We start from the raw sequence: 18130 nt of genomic DNA, 5'->3' as shown, positions 1-18130 counted from the left end.
TGTGAATGCGGAAAGTCCTAGCGACGTGCGACGGGGGTTTAGGTCCGAGGCGTCCGTCCAGCGTACCGTCAGCAAGGCGCCTGCGCCGTTACGGGTAGCGCGCTAATGGCGTCCAGTGGTAACGTCCAGCGGGTGCAACAAAGACGGAAAACGCAGACGGAGACGCAGACGGACAAGACACACGAAAACACAGTCGCAAACAAACGTATCCCCAACGTCTCAACGGCGCGTATCCAACGTCGCGTACTCATCACGCCCCACCCGGCATAGCGCGAGCACGGTCCAGTTCGACTCACGCAGCGGGGCAGCGGGGCGGTACCTGGATTCTGCCAGGCGGAGTGATATAAATGGAGGGTCAATATGGATGCGCTTACGCCATCAGCGCACGGACAGACGGGGCCATCCGTGAGCGATCAGCGGGTCTGTCGTTTGTTTTGGTCATCTCCCTTCTCCCTTTTCGTCCTCTCCTCCCTTGCTCACACAATTGTGCCAGCCCTGCCGTGCGCTGTCCTCGCATCGGCCGCCAAACATGGCCGTCAACCGCATTATCACTCGCTTATCCGCCAGCACCTCGCCACCACAGCCTCTTTGGACGAGCTCGGCGTTTGAGCCTGACAACACAGCCTGCCCCCACGCGGCTGCCCAGGCTACAGCCGCTCACCGGGTTGCAGCTGGGGTGCTGGGCTTCAAGCTCGGCGCGGCGTGTAACGGGTTCTGACCGCGTTGCTGCATGCATTTGAGCGGACCGAGAGTTGCCGGTGCCGTAGATATGACGGTTGGCTTGCATGACACGTAACTCTCGCCTCGCTGTGATGTGCTCGCCTCGTTCCGGCCGTGACGCCCGTCGTACCCTTGGTGCCCTCGCCGTGCCCCCTCGTGGTCTGCCCGGACTCGGACTGCTCACCCAAATCCCCTGCCTCGTCACTCCTCACCTAAATCCCCTGCCTCACCCCTGCCTCACGTGGGCCGCCCCTTGCTGCAACCCATCGATCACGCAGGCGGGGCACGCATACTCACGTACGTAATGGACAGCGCCTAGACGCAGCAGCGGCTGTTTTGCCGCCGCATCCCGGCCCATGTCGCTCGTGAGACGGAGCCGAGACAGAGCCAAATACCTTTTCCAGGCAGCCCGGGATTGGGCCGCCACCCTAGGGCCCAACCAATGGCGGTCGCGGGCGGCTGCGATGAGGCTGCTTTCCAAACAGACCACTGGCCATGACGACACGGGCCGTGAATGGCGGTCGTCGAATGGCGTGTAATTCTCGGTGCATAAACATCACCACTGCCTGAGCAACTAGCTCGACGGTACGGGCCGGCTGGCCTCGTTGCGTGGGCGGCCGCTGACGCAGGGCGCGTAGAGCGGTATTTGAGCCGCAAATGTGCTGTGCATTTTACATTTTATACATGTGGTGCACAATATGGTGCACAATGTGGCCCCCTGAAGTGCCCGAAGTACCCCGAGGTGCCCCGAGCTGCCTGCCTGAGCTACCAGCTGCCTGCCCTGAGCTGCCTGCCCGCCCGAGTCTTGCAATATGCATTCATCCGGCACTCAAGCCCCGCCACCTCTAGCGTTTCTGGGTGTGGGTGACAGCTCATCACGCCTTGCTTCCGATGACCGTTTCCTGGGCCTACCGTCTAGCTGCCTTCCTAGCCTGCCGTATGGCTTCCTGGTTCCTGGCCTCCTGGTTCCTGGCCTCCTGGCCTCCTGGCCTTCTGGCCTCCTGCCTGGCCGAGCTCGGCCTGCACAGTCCGTCCTGCTTGCGGTCGCTCTTGGCCTGTTCTGCGGCCGCTCCTTGTTTTCTGTTCTGTGGTTGCTCTCTGCGGCCGGCTCCTTGTTCTCGTGGCTCGCCCTGTTACCTCCCTGTTGCCTCTCCGGTGCTCCTCACCCTGTCTGTCCCTGTCTCCCTCTCCCTCCCCCTCTCCCTCTCCCTCTCCCTACCCTTCCCTACCCCTCCCCTTAACCCTCGTCGTACAAACGCAGACTATTAATGCCCAAGTCTACCCCGTTCGGGCATCTACTCCTCTAGCAGATCAGTCGACGTGTCGCCAACCGCCCCCAACTCCAAGGCGCCCTGAGCTTCCAGATCAAGTCATGTAGGGTTGCGTGTACAAAGCCGACAGGGGTGGCAAAGTGCTGCTGTGGCCAGACTCGCCTGCATGGCGACCCCTCCCTGTTCGGACCACGGGCCTGGCTGGTGGCTGCTGCTGGTTGCTGTGGTGGTCCGCTACCGCTGCTGCTGGTCTGCTGCTGGTCTTCTGCTGGTCTTCTGCTGCTGCTGCTGCTGCTGGTCCGCTGCCACTACTGCTGGCTGCTTCTGCTGGCCCGCTGCTGCTGCATCCGGCCTCTCCCTGCCCTCTCCCTGCCCTCTTCCGCCCTCATTGCCACTCCCTTACCCTCCCTGCCTCCCCGCCCACTCTTAACGCCAATCTTTGAATCCGTAGCGGCTAATAGGGAATATTATTGCCAACATCGTCCACCGGTCAGACACCGCCCACGCACCCCACTGCCGAGTTGACACGGCATAGACGGCCGAGCGGAACCGAGCCAGGCTCAACGCTGCCGTCCAGTCTGCCATCCCGAGAGCACACGGTGAGTATTGGTGGGTGGACCAGCCACCAAGACCTTGCCACGTTGCTATCCTGAGGTCATGTATCACCTCGGTTCACGGCCTGATGCGGGGAGTGCAGGTCGTTCCATCGAGGCACGACTCTGGTCTGATAACTCGGCTGCTATCCAACGCGGCAGGCCAATATCAAAATCAAAGTGAATCCAGGCACAACCTCCACAGGCTGAATCCAGTGTGTGTGGGCTGCCTGTAGCCGAGCGTGGTGACAAGCCGTGGATGCATGGTGAGGTGGCATGCAAATCAAACGTCTGGCGATAGTGGAAGGCTGCAGCCGCGGCAGGAGCGCGAGTTGAGACTTTGATTTACGGATCAGCGGGAGCTATCGCCACCGTGGATGTGCAGCCGATGCAGCCGCTATTCTAGCCAGCCGATGCAGTCGCCCCTATTTCCAGCCGGTGCTATCAGTCACATATTCCTATGCAAATACAGGCATCGTGCCCTATTTCTATACAGGCATCAGTGCCCCTATCTAGATGCAGGCCCCTATCCAGCCTTGTGGCCTATCGTCCGCCCTGAAACCCCTTATCCAGACTAGGCTCAGGTCCGGGCTTCTAGCCATTACGGGTTCCGGTTTCTCAGACATTTTGCGGTAATTCTGTCAAAGTTCTCTCAGAACCCAGAAATTGCAGTAAACATTTGCAGCAGAACCCAAGTGCAGTCAATGTACGCAGAACCCAAGTCAACGTTCGTAGAAGCCAACTCGCTCGCAAAAAGGTCTCAACCACACAACTCGGAAAGAGGCGGGACCAATCGACCCTCACGCATTTAGCCAGAGTCGGTAGAGAAGCGGAACGGTCTCGACGTGGTTCCATTCGACGGCTCCAAACAGCGCGCCCCTCCCTCTTGGATCGGGGAGACAAGGGGCAGGCTCCGGCGGGCCAGTCCAAGATGCGCGCTCCCGCGCAACTGCGTCCGTCGCCAGCAATCCACAGGCACACCAGGAACAGCACGCAGCACGCGGCCCACCCCACTCGGTTCTATAGCTGCCGACGTGGTTGCATCCTGCCCTAGGCTTACGCCCCGGTGTGGGGAGGGCCTGCAGCTAACGACAGGGGCCTAGCATATGGGCCACGGCCACGGCCGGGCAGACACCTGGCGGCGCGGGGGTCGATATGTGTGGTGGTGGTGGTGGTGGTGGTGGTGCTGCCGTTGCCGTTGCCGCTGCTGCTGCTACTGCTGCTGCTGCTGCTGCTGCCTCTGCTCCTCTGCTCTGCTGCTCTTCCTACCGTCCTGCACCAGAGGACAGCGCAACAGGCCACTGCATGTCGCACCGGCAGGCGAGGTACTTGGGGTGCGCTATGCGTTGACCGCGTGCCCGCAAGCGCGACGCCCTCGCCCGCGGGTACCATGCTATCCACCTGTCCGCACCACACCCTTGCCGCTACGTCGTCCGGAGGGTGTGCGTCGAGACCCGGACAAGACGAGGGGGGAAAGACGGAGGTCGAGGGACGACAGCGAGCCAGGCCCACAGATGGGCATTGATAGACATGTATAAGAAGCCAAAGTGCCGTTCTCGTCAGCGTCCCCCTACTCCAATCCACAGCTCTGCCGTCTCGCATCCGTCCTCGATCTTCTGACCTCGCCGCGCCAGCATAAAAAAGCAAGACGACAGCACGACGGCGACACCCCACCCCCTTGTGAGCCGCCTGTGGGTTCAGCCCCAGACACCCTCGGTAAGCTGTCTCAGCTGTGCCTCTTGCGTGCCGTTCCGGTGGCACAGCCGGGTCTACGTTCGCTGACAGCAGTCTACAGTCGAGTCGATAGTCCGCCAGCCAGTCTACAGCCAGTCTACAGCCAGCCTACACCCAGTCTACACCCAGTCTACACCCAGTCACCCGCCACCGGCCCCCCATGTGCTACTTTGACCAGACCAAGTGGGTGTGCGGCTACTGGAAGTGGGGAAACTTCCGACAGCAGTGCACCAAGGAGTACCGCACCGGCGAGACGTGCGGGCTCAAGCTCGTGTACGAGACCTTTCACCAGGCGTCGACGTGCCGCCTCTGCGAGCAGCTCGAGAAGAAGCAGCGCCGGTACAACAAGATGGCGGCCGACGTCGAGCGCTGGTCGCGCGAGGGGGGGCGGCCGGCCACTATCGAGAAGACGCAGCAGGACATGTACGAAATAAGTCAACAGATGAACGCGATTTATCTGGAGCACCAGGCGAGAGAACGGATGCTGTCGTAAGGGGGCAGCAGACAAGACAACAGCGGGGAAGAAACAGCGAGCAGGAAAAGTAATGGGTGGCGTTGGCGTAATGTGGATCTGGGTTATTATTTCTTTTATGTCGTCATGCCTCTCCTTGGGTCAAATACGTTACTTGTGGATGAGCATAAATGCGAACCCACGTCCAGGAACATAGGGCAAGCTCGCTTCTAGCCCGCTTCCAGTTGCAGCCCACTCCAGTCCTTGCAGTCTTGAGCCCACTTCCAGTCTTCTATTCTTCCAGCCCACTGTGGCACTACAAAAGCCGAGATCCGACCCAAGATGATGGCATGCGGCAGCGGGGGCACAGGGACAGGGTCGTCGACGCTTGGCTGATTGTGAGTCCTGAGGCTGGAAACCGTCCAGGGCTCAGACCGTCACCGCTAGAATCCTCTGCAAGCCGAAAATACTGTACGCACCTGCACCCCCTGGCCGCAGCCCGACATCGGATAAACTACAGACACCCCGGTCGATAGGGCAGACGCACAAAGAAAAATGCGGGCATGCCGCGTATTATCTATCAAACGTAACGCAGTATCATACAGATGTGCAATAGTCGACAATGCAACAGTCAACCATGCAACAGTCAACGCAACAGTCAACGACAAACAGTCAACGACAAACAGTCAATGACAAACAGTCAACGACAAACAGTGCCCGACGGCATTGGGCTCGCCATCATGTGACAGCGCAACCCCCGCACCCCGCATGGGACGTAGCAATGCAGCCAAGAGAGAGAGCTGGTCGTGCCACGTCTGCCGGTGGTGTGACGTGACGCTGGCCAGGCCGCTGGGCCGAACGACGGGGCAGGGGAGGCCCTGGGAGGCAGGATGGAGTCGGCGCTGGCCGTTGGTCATGTGGCTGGAGGCGTCTGCCGGACTGGTTCCGGGTGTAGGCGTGATTGGGGCGGCTGCCGTGAGTTTGGTAGAGCCGTGGGCGGCGCGTCTGCGCAGGATACGGCGTCCGTCACCGCTCCACGGCATCCGCAAACGTCCCAACCAGCGGCCCGGCCTCCTTGGGCGCCGGCTGCAGCTCCACGTGGTCGTCCCACGGCACCCAGTCGACCTTTGTGCTGGCCGTGCTGCACACGCTGGCATCGTCCGACAGCTTGGAGAGCAGGTTCTGGTACCGGGCCAGCCGCGCGTCCTGGCCGGGGAAGGCGTAGGCGGGGGCCTCGTCCTGGGGCGCGATCTCGAAGATGTCGACCATGTTGCTGATTTGTTAGCGTCGGGTCTCCGAGAGGCACTCGGAGGCACTCAGAGGCACTCACTCGGACGTCCGCGCCACCACGCGCTGCAGGGCCTCAATCTCGCGCTGGGCCTCGAGCTGGTCGTCCTGGCCCGTCATCTGCTGCTGGAAGCTGCCGTAGTGGAGGCCATTGGGGTCGTCAAAGAGGAGACGGGACTCGTCGTCCTGCGGCGGTTGGCACGGATCAGCACGGATCAGCACGGCGCGGGTCAGCACGGCGCATCCAGGGTCGGACTACATACCTCTTCGAATTCCTGGCGCTGTCCGCCGAGACAGGAGCTGCAAGCGCCCATGGTTGTGGGATGTTGATTGAATGTTGTCGCCAGGTCGGTTCATCAGCCGCGGCCTGTCGACGCGTTGGTCCACTCATGCGTCTCCACTGTGGGGCCATTAGCGCAGGGAGCTAACGCCTATACTCCCGGTCGAGTATTGACATCAATTGCTGTGAGGGATAATCGAGGGATGTCATTTCCCTCCTGTCTACAGTCTCCCTATATATACTATCGTTCCTGCTACGTCTTGTCTGTGTCTCCAATCTCTGCTTTTTCCGGTCCCTTCCATCTACGGTGTCCCTATATAACGGTCCCTTCTGTCTACGGTCTATACGGTCCCAATCTCCCTGAAACTACGCCCTGGACATGCTGCAATATGCCAATATCACGCTCCCTGCTCCCTAGCAGTCGGTCTGATCTGCTGCCAGTTCGGGGATAAAAGACCGCTGTCGCCATCACCATGGATCAGCACATCGCCATCACATCATCGCCATACTCACCATCACCGCGTCACATCCCACACCACCCACCACCACCATGCGTACCTCCCTCTTCCTTGCTGCCATCAGCTGTGCTTCGGCCGCCCAGACCCGGCCTCGTGAGGTCTTCGGCCGGTGGCACAAGCCCAGCAACACCTGCGCCTGTCCCGCAGACGCCGTGACCGTCACGCATACAGTGCCTTCTACAGTGTTTGTTACCATCGACGGGCCAACGGTGACTGTGGGCGGGACAGTGACGGTGACGGGCGTGACAGTGACGGTGGGCAAGACGCTCACCGAGACGGTGGGCGAGACCAAGACGGTGCCTGTGGTCACCAAGGTCAGGACTCGACCCAGTGTCGTCACCAAGACCAAGACTTTGCCGGGTGGGATCGTCACCGAGACCAAGACGCTGCCGGGCGGGGCTGTTACTGAGACCAGGACTCTGTCGGGTGAGGTGATCACCGAGACCAAGACGTTACCCGGGGGCGCTGTCACGGAAACAAAGACGCTGCCCGGCGAGGCGGTCACCGAAACCAAGACGCTGCCAGGCGGTGTCGTGACGGAGACTAGAACCCTGCCCAGCGGAACCGTGACCGAGACCACAACATGGCCCGGTGGTGTGGTCACCGAGACTAGAACCTTGCCCGGCGACATAGTGACCGAAACTCGGACCCTGCCCGGCGGCGTGGTTACCGAGACCAAGACATCCCCCGGCGGCGTGGTTACCGAGACCAGAACCCTGCCCGGCACCGTCGTCACCGAGACCAAGACATCCCCCGGCGGCGTCGTCACCGAGACCAGAACTACCCCCGCCGTCACAACCGTGACCAAGCCCAAGGGCCACTACTGCCACCGCCGGACGTGCTACAACAGCCACGGTGAACCCGTCTCGACGCTCCCCCCGGACACTACCGGCTGCAGCGCCAGCGCGTCGACGCTGATCAGCACCGTCTTCACCACGTACACGCAGACGGTATGGCCGACGCCAAGCGTGGTTCCGAGGGGTGGGAAGGGGATGGGACTGTTGGGATAGGCTGTGGACCATGAGTTTAAGTGAAGACGGGGAGACGGGACAGACAGACAGAGAGACAGACGTAATGTAATCAATTCAGCCTCTTCTCAAAAACCCTCACATCACACGGCCCCGCCAACATCGGCGCCAGCTCGGCGTAGTGAGTCTCGGCCTGGTCGCGGCGTATGACGACGTAGCCGGACCGCTCGTACCAGGCTGCCAGCCGGACCTTTTCCGGGTGATCCCAGGCTCGCGGGGTCAGCAGGTCGATGTGGACGGCCGACGCCCCCCGCGCCCGGGCCTCGTCCTCGCAGAAGCGCACCAGGGCGGTGCCGAGCCCGGTGCCCCGCGCGGCCGGGTCGCAGGCCAGCATGGCGATAAGAGGGACGTCGCGCCGCTGTAGCCGCACGGCGCCCAGCACGGTGGATGCGTCGAGCGTGCCGGACCAGGCGAGCACCAGCTCCGAGGCGTTGATGCAGTGCTGCAGGTCAGCGACGCTGGTGCGGCAAAAGGGCGCGCTGGGAGCCCAGATGCCGGCCTCGGACTTTGTGTAGGCGTCGTTTATCAAAACGACAAGATGGTTGATGAGAGCGTGGTCGGACGCGGCCGAGGAGGAGGCAAAGGCGAGTTGGAAGGGCATTGCGGTGAATGTGAATGTGTGTTGAGGGAGAGGTGGAGAAATCGATTTATTTGCGGCGTTGAGGGTGACGTATCTCTAGAACAAACCTCGACCTTAACCTCACCTCGACCACCCAAATCACACAATCAACCCCAAATCACACCTCAACCACCCACCCACCCAACAGCATGCTCGCCGCTTGGACGAGGCCAGTGCAATGCAGGCTAACGATCCACGGCCCGAGGGCGATGGACCCGACCGACCTCTCGATCAACCTCTAGGCCTCGCCATCAACGGCCTCGGCCTCGACCAGCTCCCAACCCCAGATGGCACTCCCACTAACTGGGCCTCTCGATCGCCCGTCATTCCCGTCATGCCCGACGAGAGCGCCATAGATGAGAGCCCGGTCGCCGGCGACGGCACCGAGGAGCGCGACCTGCGTGTCGACACGGGACCTCGAACCCAGTCGGTCAGCAAGGACGGCGTGCGCAGGCTCTCGGCCAGCAAGATGCGCGAGCTGGCCGCCTCTCCAGAGTCGCTGCCCGTGGCCCCGATCCCGGACCGCAGCCCTGTCGGCGCCACCCTCAGCCACCCGCTCTCCGCCAGCATCGTCGAGACCGCCGCCCGCCCGTCAATGGCCGACCAGGCCCGCGCCGTGCTGCAGGGCTCCCTCCCTCTCGAACCCGACCGGCACGGCCGCAGCCACCGCGCCACCGTCAGCGATAAGCCCGCTCGGCCCGCCGGCTCCCCGCGCACCCTGTCGACGCCGCCCATGAGCAGGCAAAAGTCCAGCAAAGAGCAGCCGCAACCGCAACCGCCCGCCGGCAGCCGCAGGAACTCGTTCCACCCCACTCCCCGCCTCAATGGCATCCAGATCCCGCTTAATGGCATCCAGATCCCGCCCAACGGCGTCCCGCCCAGCGCCCCGCCCAGCGTCTCGGACCAGACCCAGACGCCCCAGCTGCTGCCCGCCGAGACGCCCGTCGAGTCCGCCAGCGTCCCCCTCCCTCCCATGTCGGTCCCCATGTTTCTGCAGCTCGAGCTGGCCGGCGAGCGCCCCAGCCCCCTCTACATCCAGCACTCGTATGCCAACGACGTGCCCTACGAATCGAGCGCCGTCAAGTTCGAGCGCCTCAAGAACTTTCTACTGCTGCCGTCCTTTCTCGAGCGCACCATCTGCTTTGGCGCCCTCGCCTGCCTCGACGCCTGGCTCTGGACCTTTACCATCCTGCCCATGCGCTTCGTCATCGCCCTGGGCGTGCTGGTCAAATGGTGGGGTTACGTGGTGGTTAGGGAAGCCCGCTGGTCCATCGGCTACGTATGGTACGGCCTGGGCCGCTGGCTAAGGCGGGGACGGGCCCGCGACTCGGCCGGCGAAGAGTCCCGCAGCCCCAGCAGGGCCCGTGAGGCGAGCGCGCCCAGCTCAGCCGTCGAAGAGCCGTCGGTGCAGTTCGAAGCGCGCAAGCCGGCCCCTCCGCTGCGGGCGCCCCGACACCGTGGCCGCAGGGGGCACCGACGCACCAAGTCGATGCCATCCAACCTCACGTCCTTTCACAAGGCCGATATCCTCCAGGGCTTTGTGATTCTATTCAGCTGCATGGCACTAATGCGACTCGACGCCAGCCGCATGTACCATTTTATCCGCGCTCAATCGGCCATCAAGCTCTACGTTATTTACAACGGCCTCGAAGTGGGTGACCGGCTGCTGTCGTCGCTAGGCCAGGACATATTCGAATGCCTGTTTAGTACCGAGGTGCTGGCCCGCAACCACCTGGGCCGGTCCAAGGTGCTGGTGCCGTTTGGCATGTTTCTTCTGGCGCTTATTTACAACACGTGCCACGCCATCACTCTCTTCTATCAGGTCATCACGCTCAACGTGGCCGTTAACTCGTACAACAACGCGCTCCTAACACTGCTCATCTCCAACCAGTTTGTCGAGATCAAGAGCGCCGTATTCAAGCGGTTCGAAAAGGAAAACGTGTTCCAGCTCACGTGTGCCGACATTGTCGAACGCTTCCAGCTGTGGCTAATGCTGCTCATCATCGCCATGCGCAATATTGTCGAAGTCGGATTCTGGACTATCCCAGGCGCTATTTCGGGTGGTGGTCCGGACAGCGATGATCCGTCCTTCAAAATGCCGCTGCATAGCCCGTCGGTACTGCCGGCCAGCTTCACGGCCCTGCCGGCCTGGCTGTGGTCAGGCGAAGTGCTATCTCCGTTCCTGATCGTGACGGGCAGCGAGACGGTGGTGGACTGGATCAAGCACGCCTATATCAACAAATTCAACAACATCAAACCCAACTTTTACAGCCGCGTGCTGGACATCCTATGCAAAGACTACTACACCAACGCCTTTGTAACCCCCTCGCTGACCCGCCGCCTCGGCCTGCCGCTGCTGCCGCTGTCGTGCCTTTTTATCCGCGCCTCGGTCCAGACGTACCACATGTTCCTGGCCACGCACCTGCCCGCTCCGCTGCCGTCGTCGACGCAGACCGCCCTGGCCGAGCCGACATCCGCCACGCCGTCTTCCCCCGCCATGGCCGCGTCTCTGGACCGCCTGGACACGCTGATCCGCAACGCTCTGGGCCGCGCCGTCCACGGCCTGCCCTACGTGGGGAACGAGTCGGCACCCACCTCGCCTTCCGACTTTGCCACCTCCCCCAAGCCCCTCGTCGGCGACTGGACCACCGACGACGCCATCGCGGCCCTGACCATGCTCACCTTCTTCTTCCTCGCCTTTCTGGTGCTGCTGGTGCTCAAGCTGCTGCTGGGCATGGCGCTGCTGCGCTACTCGCGCAGCCGGTACGCGCGCATGCGCCGCCGGGAGCTGGCCGTGGCCGCCGGCCGCCTCGAGCCCGAGGTGTTTGACCAAAAGGGCAGCAAGCGCGTCGGCGGCTTCGGCCAGGTCGAGGTGGGCGACGAGCGGCGCGCCAAGCTGTACGAGGACGACCCGGAGGGGCTCAAGAAGGCGCAGGCGACGGAGCGGCGCAACGTCGGCAAGCGGGAGAAGAGCGAGAAGGATCTGGGGCGGATCAGCCGCTACGAGATGGTGGCGAAGCGGATTTGGTAGGGGCCGAGAAGGCAACGTGCAGGTAACGCAATTCACGTATTGATGCATTTTTTATTTATCCTGCACTTTCCATTACTTTGAGTGCGAGGACCTGGGAGAGGTGGTGACGCGGATTTGGTACCAACCCGCAATATTCATATTAGTCCCATACCCGATCTATCCTGCATTTTCTCCCAACAGAGCGAGAAGGACGCATCGGCCGCTAGAATGTGGCGAGGCGGGTTTGGTAGGCTGGCAAAACAGGCAGATAGACCGCAATTCCTTGCAAGATGGACCGCAAACTCATCGTATTGATATCCGTATCATCCACTTCCACTTCCGCATCCACACCCATCTCCCACTCCCTACATGACCGTGCACGGAATCGGGATGCAGCAGCACTGGTAGCCGTCGCACTCGAAGCACTTGGTGCCAGTCGCCTCGGCCGGCTTGACGATGCTCGAGATGGTGGACGCGGCAGAGCTGCCGGGGCCGTTGGGGGCGGGCATCTGTGACGTCAGCATGGCTCGGGCGGCGTTAGCGGGCTGCTTACCATGAAATGGGTGTTTGGTAGTGTTTTTGTCTTATCTCGGGGTGGGCTGGCTGGTTGGTCTCGTTCGTATCCAAGTTGGGGTGGGTTTGTCGGTCAGAGAAGACGCGGGCGGGGGTGGGGGCTTTAAGCTGGGGCTTTAAAGCCCGCGCGTCCCTGTCTTGGCACGTGTATCCAATCACAGCACAGCCACGTTGAGCAGCACGCCTGAGCACATGACAAACAGTGACGATTCGTGTCCTACATACTACTACTACTACGGAACCAGACCAAGAAATCGTAAAGAAAGCTCTCACGAGCAAGAAAGCTGCTCAGAACGGCAAGCCAAACATCAAAAGACAGGGTATGCGAAACACCATACAATAGGAAATCAGCTCTGCGGATTCGGCGCTGGGACTGGCACCTGTGTCACCGGCCTCGGGGCAGGCTTGGGCTGCGTGTGCGGGATGCGCGGAATCGGCACCGGAGTCTGCGATATCGGTCCGGGGCGGGCCTGGGCGGCCTTGGGGGACGCGGCGGACGGCGTCTTGGGCGATGCAGGCACGGCCTTGGGGGATGCCGCCACGGCCTTGGGAGGGAGTATTTGGGTTGTTGGCTTTGGCCGAGGCTGGGCGCGGGGTGTTGGGGTGGCGTGAGGGCGTTGTTGTTGATGCTGTTGCTGTGGCTGCTGCTGATATCCCTGCTGCTGCTGCTGCTGCTGCTGCTGCTGCCCCTGCTGTTGCTGCCCCTGCTGCTGCTGCCGCTGCTGCTGCTCCGTCTGCCTGCTAAACTCCCCGACTAGCTCCGTAAGCGACGCCAGGTCGTCCCTAGCACGCTGGCTGCTCTGCAATATCGTCTTGATCGCTATCCACTCCTTGGCGTGCATCTTGTCCGCCCCCGGCATCAGATACTGCAGACTTGGACTGCTCCACAGCTCCTCGCCCAGGATTTGCCGCCCTACCGTCACCCCCCGCATCTGGTCACGCTCCTTGGCCGCGCCGTAGTCGAGAGGGCCCGGCGCCGGCGTGATGGGCGACATCCCAACAGGCCCTCCATTGGTGTGCGTGTTGGGCGTATGCGCCAGGGTCTGCCCCTGTCCCTCCCGCAACCGCCTCAGCTGCTCCGGATCGTTCTGATAGACAAACACAATAAGCAGCATCGGCTCCGTTCGGTTTTCAGGCACCAGGTTGTCCTGCAGGTTCATCATGATCTCGGGCATCTCGCCGTCGGGCAGCAGCGGGATGAGGTACATGTCGCGTACGTTGGGGAGGGCTTTGGGGCCTGCCACGCCATACTTTTTGCGACTAATAAAGTACTCCACCACCTTTTGGAACTGCGGCTTGGCAGCCTCGCTCGTCGGCTGCAGGCTGGCGATAACGAGGTCAAACATGCTCCGCCACCGCATGCCGCACAGGTACGACGACGCCGCGTCTTTGCCGAGGCGACCGTCCACGGTGATGCGGCTGGGAAAGAGCGTATCCCACGGCATGTTGTAGACCACTTTCAGGTTGCCCCCTCCCATAAATTTGGACGACACCGTCAGCGTGGCCACACCGGGCATCTCGAGCGAGCCCCGCCAGATGACGTCGGGGTCCTCCGTCTCGTCTGTGGGCGAGTACGGCGGCGACTCGGCTTCATCGGCAATCAGCCGATCCACCTCGGCGTCGTCCACCGGGCTCCTGGACGTGGGCTGCGACGGGCGGCGCACCGGTTGCGTGGGAGACTTGACCTTGGAAAACACCTGCTTAATGTCAAATCCCGAGGCTTTAGCAGAGCTCTGCGGATCGATGCGGAGCGGCCGCCGGTACTCGACGTCTGCCGGCAGCTCGACCTCCATGGCGTCGTTTGCCACCTGCTCGGGCTCGGCGGGAGCGGGAGCGGGCCTCGCCGGCTCATGATGTCGCGACACTGGTGCGTCATCCGTCGGCGTGGGCTCGTCGTCGTTGCCGATAATCTCCTCGCCCTTGTGCGTGATCTTGACCCGCGGCCCCTCCTCGGTGATGAGGATGCTCTGCTTCTCGGCGCGCTCGCGCATCTTGGCCGTCTCCCGCTGCAGCTCCTTGCTCGCCAGCTCGTCCGTGGTCATGGTGGCCAGCATGGGCGGCGACAGCGTGCGCTCCACCAGGCGCTTGACCAGGTCCAGGTTGGTCTTGATGTTGAAGGCCAGAGTCTTGATCTGCCCGCCATATTCCTTAGCGTTGGCGTGCGTGTCCTCGACTGCTCGCTCGACTTGGAGGGCCAGCCGCTCGGCGCGCTGGGCTGTCGTGGCCCCATCGTCAAACTTGTATGCCTTCTTTTCCAGGCCCACTATGGCGGCCGTTATGCTCTTCTGCAGCGCCTTGGCGGGGTTCTGGCGCGGCTGCGGAAGCTCCGCGAGAGCTGATGCGAGGTCGGCCGGCGGGTCGTAGGGCACGATGGGGCGCTGAGGCTCGGGGGCCGGCTCCGGGGCGGGGGCCTCTGGGGCATCTTCAGCGGGCGCGGGCACGGCCTGAGACTCGGACACCTTGCGCAGCTTGGTTCCCTTGTCTTCTGCGGGCTCCTTGGCCTTGCGTTTGGTGCTGGGTGTTGGTTTGGGCTTGTCCGCGGGCGTGTCTGGGGTGGGCGCCTTTTGTGCAGACGTGGCCTTTTCCGGCGCCGGTTTCTCCGGGGCGGGCTTCTCTGCGGCCTTCTCAGGCTTCTCTGCCGGCTTCTCCGGCTCCTCTGCGGCCTTTTCGGGCTTCTCTGCTGGCTTCTCCGCGATCTCGGGAGCGGGCGTGGCCTTCTTCTTCTCCGGCACCGGAGTCCCCCCCTTGCCCTTAGGAGTCGCCTTGGGAGTCGCCTGCCTCTTGGGCACCGGCGTCTGCTCCTTCACATCGCTCGCGCGCTTTTTGGCGCCCCTCTTAGGACCCCCCTTCTTCTTCTTCTTGCTCTCCTCCTCGTACACCCTGCGGCGGTCCTCCCACGGCTTCTCCCCCCGCGCGATGCCATCCAGCAGCTCCTTGTGGTCCTCGGGCTTGCACATCTCGCAGAAGTACTCGCTAGTTAAATCCTCGTCGTAGATGCTCTTGCCGACGCACACGTTGTGCTGCCAGGCGGTGCACTTGTCGCACGCGATCCATGGCTCGCCCGAGTCGCCCGTCTGCTCGGTGGCGCCGCAGACGCAGCGGATGATCTCCTCCTCGGGCTCCTCTGGCTCCTCCTGCTTCTTCTTGCGGCCGCGACGCTTGGGCTCGGCCGGCTGGTCAAGGTCCAGGTTCTTAGTGTTCTGGCCTTTGGTGCTGCGGACCGACCGTCGGGGTTCTTCGGCTGTGGATGTTAGCGCTGGAAAAGGGCAGGCGCTGCTAACGGCAATGCTTACCAGACATGCTTGCGAAGCGACAGCGCTCGCCGCGATAGCCTACGTACGGTCTACGACTACACTACGGATTCGGCAACACGCATAGGCTACTTCGTAGGCGCGCAGGCGCAATGGCTCGACGTCAGGGCGCGAGTCAAGTCGGTGGGAGGCGCAAGACAAAGACAGCACAGCGGCGCAACGCGATTGGAACTGCCTGGACTGAACCTCGGCGGCGTGAGCTGCGAGCTGATGAGCTGGTGAGAGCTGGGTCATGGAGGTAAGGTGGTGGGAGCTGGCAGTTTGAATTGCGGAGGTCGGGGATTTGCGCAAAACACGTGCCGTTATGTAATCCATGCATCCCCGCCGATGCCTGGCAGACGAGGCAGTCACAGTGCGCCACAGTGCACACACGAGCTACGTGCGTCCATGGTCGATGCCTAGATAGATGCTATAGCTCCAGCGCGTCCCACTGCGGGCAGCTCCAGCTCCCACCGACACCACCTCGTCCAGCAAACAGCACAATGTCGCGCAGATACGATTCCAGGGTATGTGTCCAGTTGCCTCCAGTCGTCTGCCTCCCAGCTAACAGCCCAGACAACAATCTTCTCCCCAGAAGGCCGCCTCTACCAGGTCGAGTATGCGCTCGAGGCCATCTCGCACGCCGGCACGGCCATCGGCATCCTGGCCAAGGACGGCATCGTGCTGGCGGCCGAGCGCAAGGTGACGTCCAAGCTGCTGGAGCAGGACACGTCGGCCGAGAAGCTGTACATTCTGAACGAGTGCGTCCAAGGTCCCCGCGCACCACCCCCGCCCGCCCCCAGCTAACCCCGACCAGCAACATGATCTGCGCCGTCGCCGGCATGACGGCCGACGCCAACATCCTCATCAACTACGCCCGCCAGGCCGCCCAGCGCTACCTGCTCACGTACAACGAGGACATACCCTGCGAGCAGCTGGTGCGGCGGCTGTGCGACCTCAAGCAGGGCTACACGCAGCACGGCGGCCTGCGCCCGTTTGGCGTGTCCTTCATCTACGCCGGCTGGGACCCGCAGCGCCAGTTCCAGCTGTACCTCAGCAACCCGTCGGGCAACTACGGCGGCTGGAAGGCCACGAGCGTTGGCGCCAATAATGCGTCGGCCCAGAGCCTGTTGAAGCAGGACTACAAGGAGGACTGCTCGCTGACCGAGGCGTGCGGCGTGGCGGTCAAGGTGCTGAGCAAGACGATGGACTCGACGAAGCTGAGCAGCGAGAAGAGTGAGTTTGGGTGGTGTGTGGGATGATGTTCACATGGATCATCACATGCTAATTGTGTAGTCGAGTTTGCCACTGTTGGCCAGACCCAGGACGGCAAGATCTATCACCGCCTATGGAGCGCCGACGAGATCACTGCGCTGCTGAAGGAGCACGACCTGGCCAAGGACGAGTCGACGGAGGACAAGTGAGACGGTTGGAGGGATGGAGAGGAACATGGAACAAACAGGCACTGCAACGCATGCATTGCAACAAATTCAATGACAGATGAATGCCATTCGCTGTGACGCTATCCATGAGGTCCGTGTGCCGTATATCGTCTGTCGCCATATATTGTCCACCGTCGTATAATGCCTGCCGCCATATTCTACCGTGTATAGGCAAAGCCTACCGCATCTACATCTACCGCATCTACCACACACGTGTCAGCAGCGTTCACACTCCAGCCGGCTCCTTCACACTCCAGCCAACTCGTAGCCTACATTTCTGCCCGCCTCCACGTCCCGCAGCCGCCCGTAGGCCCCGTCCGGGCTCGGGTACGGCTCGTCGCTCCGGCCCGACGTCAGGCGCGGCCAGTAGCGGCGGTAGCTCCAGTAGGCCACGACGGACCCCAGCAGCGCGCCCGTGCACACGTCGTACACGTCGTGCCGGTAATCCTGGCAGCGGCTGATGGCGATCATGGCGGCGCCCAGCACCGGCGCCAGGCACAGCAGCGCGCGGCCCAGGTCGTTGCCCGCGTGGGCCTGGACCGTGCGTTCTGCCACTACCGTCGCGTCGTCGTCGTTGCCGTTGCCGCCATCTAGCCCCCGCGCCGAAAACACCCGCAGCTGGCCCGCCAGGAACAGCGCCGTGTACCCCAGCCCCGCGAACGAGAAGCTCGAGTGGCCCGACGGGAACGACCGCCAGCCGTCGTGCAGCAGGTGGTGCGCCGTCTCGGTGCACACGGTCCAGTCGACCAGCACGTCGCGCGGCGTGCCGGCGGCCGGCTTGCAGCGCGCCAGCAGGTCCGGGCGCGGGCGGCCGACGGCATTCTTGACCACGTCGGTGACCAGCGTCGTGACGGCCAGGCCGACCAGCAGGCCCAGCAGCGCCACGTGGTGCTTGTGGGCGGACGCTCCCGAGATGCAGTTTGTGAGCGCCACGGCCGCGAGGGGCGCCAGGCCGGCGTAGACGACGTTCATGAGCACGGGCACGCGCTCGGCCTCGGCGTGCGGGAACGAGACGGCGAGGTCGGAAATCGAAAACATGCGGTGGAAGGGCTCGACAAAGATGACGATCTGGGCCGGTCAGCGGCGGGTGCGAGTGGTTTGCGGAGGATAATACGGGGGACCTACGCAGACGTAGGCGGCCACCAGCCCGGCGAGGGCCACATAGTCGGGGCCATACGTTCTCTGTTCAGTCAGCAACGCTCATGAAAAGGCCGAGGTCACTCACCCTGTAGAACCGGGACACGGCGGCGAGCACGCCAGATGCCTCGCTGAAAGAACCTCGTCTCGGGGCCATGGTGTGCCGTCTGGTAAAAG

At 62.6% G+C, this 18130-nt stretch overlaps 10 protein-coding genes across 10 annotated transcripts; 5 read left to right on the top strand and 5 right to left on the bottom strand.

Moving 5' to 3' along the window:
- Positions 1-529: 529 nt before the first annotated feature.
- On the top strand, positions 530-1259 carry GGTG_08920 (hypothetical protein; the record flags this gene model as incomplete). The annotated part of the gene is made up of 2 exons (XM_009226762.1): positions 530-711; positions 1040-1259. The coding sequence occupies 2 exons, from the start codon at positions 530-532 to the stop codon at positions 1257-1259; spliced, it is 402 nt and encodes a 133-aa protein (XP_009225026.1).
- Positions 1260-1294: 35 nt separating this feature from the next.
- GGTG_08919 (hypothetical protein) lies at positions 1295-2576 on the bottom strand (the record flags this gene model as incomplete). The annotated part of the gene is made up of 4 exons (XM_009226761.1): positions 1295-1382; positions 1633-1800; positions 2230-2365; positions 2501-2576. 4 exons carry the CDS (start codon positions 2574-2576, stop codon positions 1295-1297), a joined length of 468 nt encoding a protein of 155 aa, XP_009225025.1.
- A 1902-nt stretch (positions 2577-4478) lies between these two features.
- On the top strand, positions 4479-4811 carry GGTG_08918 (hypothetical protein; the record flags this gene model as incomplete). Its single annotated transcript, XM_009226760.1, has 1 exon — positions 4479-4811. The coding sequence occupies one exon, from the start codon at positions 4479-4481 to the stop codon at positions 4809-4811; it is 333 nt and encodes a 110-aa protein (XP_009225024.1).
- A 984-nt stretch (positions 4812-5795) lies between these two features.
- Positions 5796-6370, bottom strand: GGTG_08917 (hypothetical protein; the record flags this gene model as incomplete). Its single annotated transcript, XM_009226759.1, has 3 exons — positions 5796-6042; positions 6100-6242; positions 6320-6370. The coding sequence occupies 3 exons, from the start codon at positions 6368-6370 to the stop codon at positions 5796-5798; spliced, it is 441 nt and encodes a 146-aa protein (XP_009225023.1).
- Positions 6371-6492: 122 nt separating this feature from the next.
- GGTG_08916 (hypothetical protein) lies at positions 6493-8010 on the top strand. The gene has a single exon (XM_009226758.1). It carries the CDS (start codon positions 6887-6889, stop codon positions 7862-7864), a length of 978 nt encoding a protein of 325 aa, XP_009225022.1. The 5' UTR covers positions 6493-6886; the 3' UTR covers positions 7865-8010.
- On the bottom strand, positions 7866-8529 carry GGTG_08915 (hypothetical protein). Its single transcript, XM_009226757.1, has one exon. It carries the CDS (start codon positions 8481-8483, stop codon positions 7935-7937), a length of 549 nt encoding a protein of 182 aa, XP_009225021.1. The 5' UTR covers positions 8484-8529; the 3' UTR covers positions 7866-7934.
- A 17-nt stretch (positions 8530-8546) lies between these two features.
- GGTG_08914 (hypothetical protein) lies at positions 8547-11865 on the top strand. The gene has a single exon (XM_009226756.1). The coding sequence runs from the start codon at positions 8680-8682 to the stop codon at positions 11530-11532; it is 2853 nt and encodes a 950-aa protein (XP_009225020.1). The 5' UTR covers positions 8547-8679; the 3' UTR covers positions 11533-11865.
- Positions 11866-12267: 402 nt separating this feature from the next.
- On the bottom strand, positions 12268-15648 carry GGTG_08913 (hypothetical protein). The gene is made up of 2 exons (XM_009226755.1): positions 15378-15648; positions 12268-15325 (listed from the first exon to the last, which is right to left on the bottom strand). The coding sequence occupies exons 1-2, from the start codon at positions 15382-15384 to the stop codon at positions 12432-12434; spliced, it is 2901 nt and encodes a 966-aa protein (XP_009225019.1). The 5' UTR covers positions 15385-15648; the 3' UTR covers positions 12268-12431.
- Positions 15649-15722: 74 nt separating this feature from the next.
- GGTG_08912 (hypothetical protein) lies at positions 15723-16798 on the top strand (the record flags this gene model as incomplete). Its single annotated transcript, XM_009226754.1, has 4 exons — positions 15723-15774; positions 15970-16135; positions 16192-16610; positions 16671-16798. 4 exons carry the CDS (start codon positions 15723-15725, stop codon positions 16796-16798), a joined length of 765 nt encoding a protein of 254 aa, XP_009225018.1.
- GGTG_08911 (hypothetical protein) lies at positions 16789-18130 on the bottom strand. The gene is made up of 4 exons (XM_009226753.1): positions 18042-18130; positions 17942-17998; positions 17090-17884; positions 16789-17018 (listed from the first exon to the last, which is right to left on the bottom strand). Exons 1-4 carry the CDS (start codon positions 18108-18110, stop codon positions 17010-17012), a joined length of 930 nt encoding a protein of 309 aa, XP_009225017.1. The 5' UTR covers positions 18111-18130; the 3' UTR covers positions 16789-17009.

The sequence above is a fragment of the Gaeumannomyces tritici genome, assembly GCF_000145635.1.
Source record: "Gaeumannomyces tritici R3-111a-1 unplaced genomic scaffold supercont2.4, whole genome shotgun sequence".
Lineage (NCBI taxonomy): Eukaryota > Fungi > Ascomycota > Sordariomycetes > Magnaporthales > Magnaporthaceae > Gaeumannomyces > Gaeumannomyces tritici.
The sequence above is the reverse complement of the archived record's forward strand: the minus strand, read 5'-3'. Positions and strand labels throughout refer to the sequence as shown.

Excerpts from the sequence above, each read along its gene's own strand:
- GGTG_08914 (XM_009226756.1), top strand. The coding sequence starts at position 8,680 with ATGCAGGCTAACGATCCACGGCCCGAGGGCGATGGACCCGACCGACCT.
- GGTG_08916 (XM_009226758.1), top strand. The coding sequence starts at position 6,887 with ATGCGTACCTCCCTCTTCCTTGCTGCCATCAGCTGTGCTTCGGCCGCC.
- GGTG_08915 (XM_009226757.1), bottom strand. The coding sequence starts at position 8,483 with ATGCCCTTCCAACTCGCCTTTGCCTCCTCCTCGGCCGCGTCCGACCAC.
- GGTG_08911 (XM_009226753.1), bottom strand. The coding sequence starts at position 18,110 with ATGGCCCCGAGACGAGGTTCTTTCAGCGAGGCATCTGGCGTGCTCGCC. Across the intron at positions 17,999-18,041 it reads CCGTGTCCCGGTTCTACAGG|AGAACGTATGGCCCCGACTA; the intron begins GTGAGTGACCTC and ends CTGACTGAACAG. Across the intron at positions 17,885-17,941 it reads TGGTGGCCGCCTACGTCTGC|ATCGTCATCTTTGTCGAGCC; the intron begins GTAGGTCCCCCG and ends TGACCGGCCCAG.